At 56.0% G+C, this 9,157-nt stretch overlaps 2 protein-coding genes across 6 annotated transcripts in view; both read right to left on the reverse strand.

Annotated features, from left to right (window-relative positions):
* Nucleotides 1-946: 946 nt before the first annotated feature.
* On the reverse strand, nt 947-9,010 carry LOC132597931 (sperm mitochondrial-associated cysteine-rich protein). 3 transcript variants are annotated; one of them, XM_060306011.1, is made up of 3 exons: nt 8,556-9,010; nt 1,673-1,816; nt 947-1,486 (listed from the first exon to the last, which is right to left on the reverse strand). In XM_060306011.1, exon 3 carries the CDS (start codon nt 1,463-1,465, stop codon nt 953-955), a length of 513 nt encoding a protein of 170 aa, XP_060161994.1. In that variant the 5' UTR covers nt 1,466-1,486; nt 1,673-1,816; nt 8,556-9,010; the 3' UTR covers nt 947-952. The 3 variants fall into 3 exon arrangements, with proteins under 3 accessions (XP_060161994.1, XP_060161993.1, XP_060161995.1); XM_060306010.1 differs by lacking the exon at nt 1,673-1,816; XM_060306012.1 differs by lacking the exon at nt 8,556-9,010 and having other exon boundaries at nt 1,673-2,193.
* Nucleotides 9,011-9,062: 52 nt separating this feature from the next.
* The window catches only part of ZNF740 (zinc finger protein 740), a 46,488-nt gene continuing 46,393 nt past the window's right edge, over nt 9,063-9,157 (reverse strand). For all 3 annotated transcript variants that reach the window (XR_009565561.2, XR_009565560.2, XR_009565556.2), the window contains one exon: nt 9,063-9,155. The gene's annotated coding sequence lies outside the window, so the exon portion shown is untranslated. The remainder of the gene's footprint in view (nt 9,156-9,157) is intronic.

Below are 9,157 nucleotides of genomic sequence, written 5' to 3' on the forward strand. Positions count from 1 at the left end.
GCGTCAGAGAACTTGGGGAATGTGGAGGGGTGCTTAGGGGCTTTCAGCTTAAGATCCAGTCCCACGCAGATGCCAAGGTCTATCACTTCCAGCTTCCTCTTGGTGGCTTCTCCAAACCCCCAGCCCCAGCCCCACCCGCAGGGACAGGGGACTTATGACTAGCTATGTGTGGACGGGATCACTGGGAACCTGAGTCAAGGGTTCCCAGCTTCCATCATCCCCCTGCCAGATGAGCATGGATGTAACAGGTGGGATTATTGCTGGAAGATTGAGGTCATGTGGCTGGGCGAGCACTCAGAGATTTGAGAGATAAGACATCCAGGTAGAGAGCGCCAGGTTCCTAGAAGCAAAGGACCATGAAGGATGTCATGATATCCAAGGGGAGGGAGGAACCAAGAATTCTCTGCTCAGTCTCTTCTTCTGGTCCAAGAGCCATTGACCTTCCTTACCAGGCTCATGATGAGAGGTAAGGGATTCAGAGATTCTTGGGTCATTTAGGGATATGGGTGGAGGTCCACAGGGCAAGAAAAGTGGTCCCTGGACAAAGGATCCCCTGTCGCCTCTAGAGGAAGAATCCATCTCATCCACGCAAACTGCAGAGAAGATGAGCCAGGACGGGTCTCCAGGGGAGGGTGACCAGAGGGGAAAATGGCCAACTTGCTCACCTTCAGGGGCCGTGGGAGAGGCTCTGAGAAGAACACTTTCCATTCCAGAAGTTGCGGAAGAGGAGGTTCTGGAACCAGTGAGAGCACGCCCAGAAACTAGCTTCAAAGCAGACGTCCCGGGACTAAGGAGGAGGCCGGCGGATCTCAGCAGCCAGCCTCCTCTCCCTGCCTGGGTGAGGGGTCCAGCTGATCCTTCTCCGTCCTCCAGAGCTTCTGCCTCCTCCCTGAGGAAGCAGCTGCAGAAGTGTCCTGGAAGACTGGCAATCTCTCAAGGGGCAACAGCCCAGCTAGACTATCAGACAGTGTCGAGAGGTGCGGTGTCCCCTGAAGCAGCAGCTGCAGCGGCCGGCGGAGCCTGGAGGTCCCCGGGCAGCCCCCCGGCCACGGCCACAGCTGTCACTGCAGCCCAAGCAGGAGCTGGAACAGGCGGCTTGACCCCTGGAGCAAGGGTACATGGGGCAGGGAGAGGGGTGGCAGCAGGTCAAATGCGGAGCAGAGCAGGGGCTGCAGGAACTGAGGGGACAAGTCAAGGGCGGACAGGCAGGGCAGGGAGGGCAGGGGCAGGTACAGGGTGGGCCAGGGAGGCCGGGACAGGAGGGGCAGGGAGCTGCGTAATAGGGATAGGTAGTGCAGGAGCAGGTGGCAGGGGGACAGCCAGGGCAGGGGCAGGCACAGGGAGAGGGGGGGCAGGACAGACAAGGGGAGGCAGCTGGTGGGCCGTGCCCGGAGGGTGGAGGGGGATGTTGGTGGCTGGCCTTCTTGTTCCGAGGCCCCAAACGTAGGCCCAGAGAGAAGTCCATTCAGCTGCAGGAGCGGCCAGGCTGGGGGGTTGGGTGAAGGGGAGGGCAGGGGTGGGGTCAGAGGGGGGACAGTGGGGAGCAGGGGTGTGGGCAGGATTAAACTTAAGCCACTGCTGAGCCTCTCTGAGCCTGCAGCAGCTCAGACTTCCCCAGCTAGCCCTCCGCTTCCTGGCCTGCCTGCTCCCCTCCCCTCCACTGAGAACCCACCAAGGGCACCAGACCAGAGCACGTCCTCCAAATAGCATGTGCACTTTCATGCCTCCAGTCCTTTGTTTCCACTCTTCCTTCTGCTCCCAGTGCCCTTTCTCTTTTCTCCACCTGGCGAGGTCCCATCATCTCTGAAGTCTTCCCCTTTATTCAATCAGAAAGTATTTCTTGGGAACTTCCCTGGTGGCACAGTGGTTAAGAATCCGCCTGCCAATGCAGGGGACACGGGTTCGAGCCCTGGTCCGGGAGGATCCCACATGCCGCGGAGCAACCAAGCCCATGTGCCACAACTACTGAGCCTGCGCTCTAGAGCCCGCGAGCCACAACTACTGAGCCTGTGCGCCACAACTACTGAGCCTGTACTCTAGAGCCCGCATACCACAACTACGGAAGCCCGCGCGCATAGAGCCCATGCTCTGCAACAAGAGAAGCCACCGCAATGAGAAGCCCGCGCACCGCAACGAAGACCCAATGCAGCCAAAAATAAATAAATAAATTTAAAAAAAAAAAAAGTATTTCTTGAGCTCCAGGCACCTGACACCTGCCCATCACTCTCCAGCCCTGAAGGCCAGAACGGCCGCTTCAGGCTCCCATATGGTCCCTAGAGGAGACGTCGGGAAGCAGCAACAGCACCAGCAGATGCTCTGAGACTCTGAGACTGAGCCAGGGATGTTGGTGGGAGCTGGCAGGGGAGGGAGGAAGCCTAGGTTCTGGGAGTTTCCAGACAGGGCAAATCCCAGGTGTGAGGGTTGGGGGAGGGGCTGGCTGTCTCTGGGAGCCTGACAACCAGCCTGGACAATTATTATTTGAGGGCCTGTCATGCAGCAGGCACTGGCCATGGGACAGAGCAAGACAGCTTACTTTAAAGTGAGGGGTGGGGCAGGGTGGAGACAAAAACCAAACAGGTAAACAAACAAAGGTAAACAAACAAATACATTAGCTTACTTCAGAGCAAGGGAACGGCTATGAAAAACAACAGGGTGGGGGCTTCCCTGGTGGCGCAGTGGTTGAGAGTCCGCCTGCTGATGCAGGGGACACAGGTTCGCACCCCGGTCCGGGAAGATCCCACGTGCCGCGGAGCGGCTGGGCCCGTGAGCCATGGCCACTGAGCCTGCGCGTCCGGAGCCTGTGCTCCGCAACGGGAGAGGCCACAACAGTGAGAGGCCCGTGTACTGCAAAAACAAAACAACAACAACAAAAAACCAGGGTGATGTGATGACTCAGAGAGGTGGACCCTTCAGGAGGGGCAGCTAGACAGCCCCCAAACAGTCAGCTGTGATGGCCCTTAAGGGTTTGGGAGGAGATAAAAGCACTGGCAGGAACTTCCCTGGTGGTCCAGTGGTTAAGACTCTGAGTTTCCAACCTGCATGCCACGTGGCAAAAAAAGAAAAAAAAAAGTGCTGGCCGACCAGGGGAGAGCTGCTTGAGGCTGAATGGAACCCAGGTGGCTGGACTACGAAGAAAACTAAAGCTGAGAAGGGTATAAGGAGGGCTGGAGGTTGCAATAGAAGATTCAGTGGTCGGGGAAAGCGCCAGTGAGAAGTGACATTTTAGCAAGGACCTGAAGAAAGTGAGGGAGAGAGCCATGGAGATAGCTAGTGGAAGAACATTCCAGAGACGGGGGACAGCAAGTACAAAGAGCAAAGGGGAGAGTCAGATGGCACAGGCAGAGAGCCAGGTAGAGGCCCTGGGAGCCACGGCAGTGACTTGGATCTTATTCCAAGGAAAAGAGAAGACCACTGAGAGTTTTAGGTAAGAAGGGTGTATGGGTCTTCTTGATCCTACACCTGCCCCTGGTTAGAACGTTCTGCTTCCTGTGTAACTGATACAACCATTTTGGAAAACAGTTTGGCATTATCTGGTAAAAATTGAGATTTCCTGTACATACATTTTGACTCTTAGTTTTACGGCCTAGAAAAACTCTTGCATGTATGTACTGGGAAACACACACAAGAATGTTCTTAGTGGCATTATGATAGCCCAGACTGGAAACAACTCAAACTTTCACCAACAGTAGAATAAAACAATTAACTGTGGTATATTCAAGCAACTGAATGCTCTGTAACAATAAAAAAGACAGTTATGTGCAACAGTTTGGATCTCTCTCACAAACAAGAAGTTGAGCAAAATAAGTACGACACAAAAGGGTAATACAGTGTCATTCCGTTTATATAAACCTCAAAAACAGGCAAAATTAAGTAATATTGATTAGGGATGCATACATAGGTGCTAATCCTATAAAGAAAAAGAAGGAAATAATTATCACAAAAGTCAGGATGGTGGTTACTTTTTAAGGGAGGGAGGGGATGGTGGGAGAGTCACATGGGAACTTCTGGAGCAGGAAGTACTCTATTTCTTGACCTGGATGCCAGCTGAGTAGGTATTCGCTTTATTCCAATTTATTCTGTACACTGTTCATAATATATTTCTTTACTCTTTCAGAAAGAGGAAATAGAAGTACTGTTTCTTTCTCCACTCCATGCCGCCTCATTCAAATCATTATGCTGAAGTTAGATACTGCCGAGTTCATACACCTATCTTTCCCACTAGACCTCGAGTCAGCAACCTTCCCTGTCACTGGTCCGGCACCTGTCTGGGCCTGGCATACAGCAGTTGCTCAATAACTGTTTTCTGAATTGGATTGAACTGAACTGATTTTTTCCAAGTCTCTCATCTCATGGAGAGGTGGGCAGCTGCAGAAGAGGAGGAAGCCTGTCGTGGTGAAGAGACCTCAGGACCACCAAGACCTAGGTTCCCATCTTAGCTCTGCTATGTGCTAGCTGTGTGATGCTATTGGGCAAGCTGCTTAACCTCTCTGGTTCTCAGCTCCCTCCCCTGTGATGGGGTTGATAATAACTGCTACTTCTCTGGACTGCTTTGTGGATTAAATGAGTAACGTACATGCCCTAGCACAACGCCTGGCACAAAGAGATGGTCAACGAAGGATAGCTTCCCAACACCCTCCCCCCAGCCCCACATCTTTTCTTCGAAGGGGTTCACTAGAAAGGGCAGCCAGACATCAAATATGGTCCCAGAAAGTGGGCCCACATCCTCAGGGCCCCTCAGGGCTAAGGTGGAGATGTAGTCTGGAGGAGAGCTGGCAGACAGGGAGATCCCACTGTAAGTGAACAGAACCCAGGCTGTTGGTGGGAGCTGGCAGAGGAGGTAGGACACCAGGGTTCTGGGAGTTTCCATCCAGGAGAAGTCCCAGGTGTGGGTGCAGGGGTGCCAGGCCTGCCCCACCCAACAGCCTGGCCCCAGGGCATGTAGGCACAGGGAGGAAAATGGGTCAGAGCAGGGCTGGAACTTAACCCCATTGGTCCCATGACCCTTTGCCAGCTCCGGAGGAGGCATGGCCACAAGAAGCCTGCTCCCTCCTGCAAAGGACCCTCCATCCCTTTTCTTCAGAAAGGAAGAAGCTTGGAACCTCGGTGTCTGGGCAGGAGGGGCTGGAAGCCCCCCAGTGGACAGAGGAGAGATAACCCCATAACCCGGGATGGAGGTTCTGTACAAAACGGACTGCTGCACCCACCCACACCGGGCCTGGCCGCCACCTGGAGCAGTCAGCTCACAAACTCCGGGCAACTGTGGAAGCAGACATGCTCCTCATTCCAGGGAGTGGAACAGGTCAGGGCTGGATCCCAGAAGGGGAGGGTGCACGGTCAAACAGATCAGAGTAGAAGGGTTTTCTATCTGGTGAGGCTCCAGCCAGGCAAACTCAGGAATCCCTCAACCTGAGGGATTTGCCAACAATGTGCGGCCTTGTTTTCTCTATGTAATCTCGGGCCTATGCCTGTGGATTCCTCCTCCCTATCTGTGCCTCTGTTTCCCTTTCTGGAGGAAGAGATGAAGGAATGGGTGGAATCATTCCAGGGCAGGATCACCAGGTGTCCCAGGGTCCTGCTTTGGCCATTAGGAGGTGCTTACCATCCCTCCCTTGTAGCATACCAAAATCCAGGTGAGGAGGGACCTTCTTCTTTCTGGGGGAGCAGGGTGGCTGGGAGCCAGGACCCTGATTCCAGGGCCTTTGCACATACTCTTCTGCTGCCCTCCCTTCTCTCTACTGCCCCCCACCCCCCCGCAAAACTCTTTTCTAATCTCCTTGGCTGGGGGAAAAGACTCTTCTACTATCCATTCTCACAGCACCTTATACCTCTCCACGCTGGTTGTCACTTGCACTTTTGTGGGTGATTTGTTTCACGTCTGACTCCTCTACCAGACTATGAGCCCGCAAGGGCAGAGACCATACCCAGGGCCTAGCACAGTGCTTGGCATATAGCGGATGCTTAATGAAGATTTGTTGAATTAATGAATGGTGCATGTTCAGGGAAGAAATTCCTAGAGTTGTTTAGGCCAGTCCTAAAATGCTGTGTTTCAAAATCAAGGCCTTATTCTATGTGGGGATCTGGGCAGCTCTGAGGCTGGTAAGTATCTTCCACACACAAACTCATTCACCAGGAGAACCAACAAACTGGCAAGCAGCAACATAGGCCTGATACAAGGGGTGGAACTGAGCAAGCACCCAGGGCAAGGCTGGCACCAGCCTCGGCACGGAGCAGGCCTAGGGGGAGGAGGTGGGAGAGGAGGGGAGGAAGGGAAAGAAGACACATGTTGTACGTGTTTTCCTCACACTCTCCCTGGGTGCCTCTGGTCTCCAAGCCCTGATGGTACTTCTGTGCCGTAATGATGTCCTTGGGGGTTGTAACATAGCTCCCCCCACCTCCCAAAGACATCTGCCAGCCACCTCTGAGCGTGGCCTAGGACATCCTCCCAGGACCAGCCTGGGCATGGGGAAGTTGCCTGTTCAGTGTCCTGATGCTGATGGGGAGCCGGCAAGGGTGAAAACTAGGGGCGGGCAATACGGTAAATCAGGGCAGCTGGGACAGATGCGTGGATCCTTTTCCTCTCCTCACAATCTCTCCTTTTGGTCTTCGTGATGAAGGGAGCAAAGGAAGCCTGGTCCTAGGGCCCCCAAGATATCATTTTCTCCAAGTTGCCAGGGTGACCAAGTGAAGCAACCACAAACAGAGCAAAGCCTAGAACTGGGGATGACCCAAGAGAAAGAGAAATGAGGGGAGCTCTCTCTACCAGTTTCCAGAGTGGGAGACCCCCTTCTCCAGCTTCCTCCGAGAATCCCTGGACAGAGCACAGGCGGCAATGCAAGATGGAGAGAAGAATCTGAACCCCTCACAATGCCCCTCTTCTCTGCTCCCCAGTCTGCCTGTTTGGTTTGACTTCCAAACCGCTGCAGCCCACAGACCCCAGTCATTGGGTCCTGGGGAGAGGCGGGGGCGGAGGCGAGGCAATCCCGAGGGGAGGGGCCGGCACAGGGCGGGTCTTCCTGGGCATCGCCCCCTGGCTGCTGTCGTTGGCTGGGGACCGTACAGGCTGCCAGAAGGGCGGAGCCACAGTTACCAAGACAGATGGACAAACACCCACCAGAGACAAAGACAGAGGCAGACAGACAGACAAACCAAGACAAAGAGGAAGGCAGAGACAGATGGAATTCCAGACCCGCTCTCTCTTTCCAGGCTACCCAAGAGTTTTGTCCCCCGTTAGCTTCCCTGGCCCCGTTTGCTACCCCGGCTGCATAGTCTCAGAGCTCTAGCTCTGGGGGACCAGACCCTGAGCCCCTCTAAGAAGGAGAAGGGGAAGAGTTGAGAAAGGGCTACCCAGCAGGGAGAGCGTTCCAGGGGTGGGTGGTGTCTGGTTCTGTGTCAGGATGCCCGGCCAGGGGCCAGGGAGGGAGTGGTGCTCTCACCCGGTTCATGAGGACAGGAGACTCATTCACTGTAAACCAAGTGCAGATGTGCTGGGAGAGGGAAGGGGAATTAGGGCCACACTCACGAACCGCAGCTGGGCCCGCCCTCCTTCCGCCAGCTACCACCACCACCAGGGCAGGAGGGGTTAACTTCGCAGGCTCCTGACGGGGATCCCTGCCACAAAGGCTGAGTGCCATCCCACCCCAGCCTGGACGCCTCGGTCCAACTCTCCGACACCCGCCCCTCTCACACTGCTGAGAGCTGCTCCCAGGGTAACCAAGCAAAGTCAACAGCAGCCAGGCCACCTGGGGACGGGACCCTGGAGTACCTGTTCCCGGCTCTTCCCACCCCTAGTGTGAAAGGGAGGGCCTTGTCTGCACCCCATCAACGGCTCCTGTTCTCCTGAGAGAGCCACAGCAGGCCCCTCTTTCCTCTCCCCTTCGCCTGACTCTGGCTACCAGAAGTGGCCTTTCCCTTTCCCCGGAGGGTGGCTACCTGGTCCCTAGGGTGGCAGTGAGGACAGAGCAAAGTGATTCCGGTATGGGAAACGTGACGTGACCAAGACTCAGTGTCCCCAGTGCTGGCCACCCCAGAACTGTTGCTGGGGAAGGTCCCTTGGGCGCATCTCTCCAGCCGAGTCCAGCCCCCACTGCTACTGCTGCCCTTCTCCACTTTCTCTCTCCCACCCTAGCTCCTGTAGGAATGTTGGAGCTCCATGTATAGAGCTTGGACTCTTCTCTTGCTCTGCCCTCAGTAGAATGGACGCTGACGCCCCGGGGTTCCTACTCTAGGACTGAGAGTCTGTGGTGGTCACATTGAAGTCAGAGAAATGTCCCCATCAGACCCTGACACTGACACTGGTTGCGCGTGCCTGTACACACACACACGCACACGCACACGCACACGCACGCGCGGCTGGAGTCAACAACATCTGTGGTGCATCCAGCAGGCAGGCAGGCAGGCAGGCAGGCTCTAGGTAAGGCAGACACACCCCCCGACTTGGGCTTTCCCCCTCACACCCAGCCCCAGGCTCCTTCCACTCCCAGCTACAGTTCCCCTTGCCCTCCACCCCAGCCTAAATGTAGGCAGCCAGGGACCCAGAAGCCCTAGCCCAAGCTTACTCAAGGCAGGGTGACAGGGAAGAGGTCTTGAAGCCCAGGACTTAGCATCCGCACAATCTCCACTAGTTCAACCAGTTTGCTCTTGGGACCAAAGGACAGGCTGGGGTAGACAAGCGGAAGTGGAGCCTACTTTGACCTGCAGGTGAAGGCTAAGCGAAGGGTAAAGACAGTGGCATCCGCTCTGGCATATCCCTGCGCGGTCACTCCACCCCTTGGGGGGACGTGGATACAGCCCCCCACTGCCTACCCTGCAGAGGTACGGAAACTGGCCTCCGTGAACCACAGCCCGGCCAGAGGACTCAACCAGTCCCCCCAAATGGCAGGAAGGGGAAAAGTGCCAGAGAGAAAGGGTAGCATCATGGGCCCAGGACACTGACCTCTTCTGCCAGCCTTGCCCGGCCTCCCGGGGACGGAGCCAAGGAAGCCCAGCAAATGGGCGAGACAGAGACCCAGGCGTCCTGGCCCGCCCCGCCCAGCCCCCCTCCCACCCACCCCGCCGCCCCTCCGCCCCCCAGCCCCAGGGCACCGAGGAGGGAGCCGGGCAGGGGCAGGCGGCAGGGGAGGGAGGAGCGAGGGCGGGAGGGGGAGGAGGGAGCCAGGCT

Source organism: Globicephala melas, chromosome 10 (genome assembly GCF_963455315.2).
Source record: "Globicephala melas chromosome 10, mGloMel1.2, whole genome shotgun sequence".
Lineage (NCBI taxonomy): Eukaryota > Metazoa > Chordata > Mammalia > Artiodactyla > Delphinidae > Globicephala > Globicephala melas.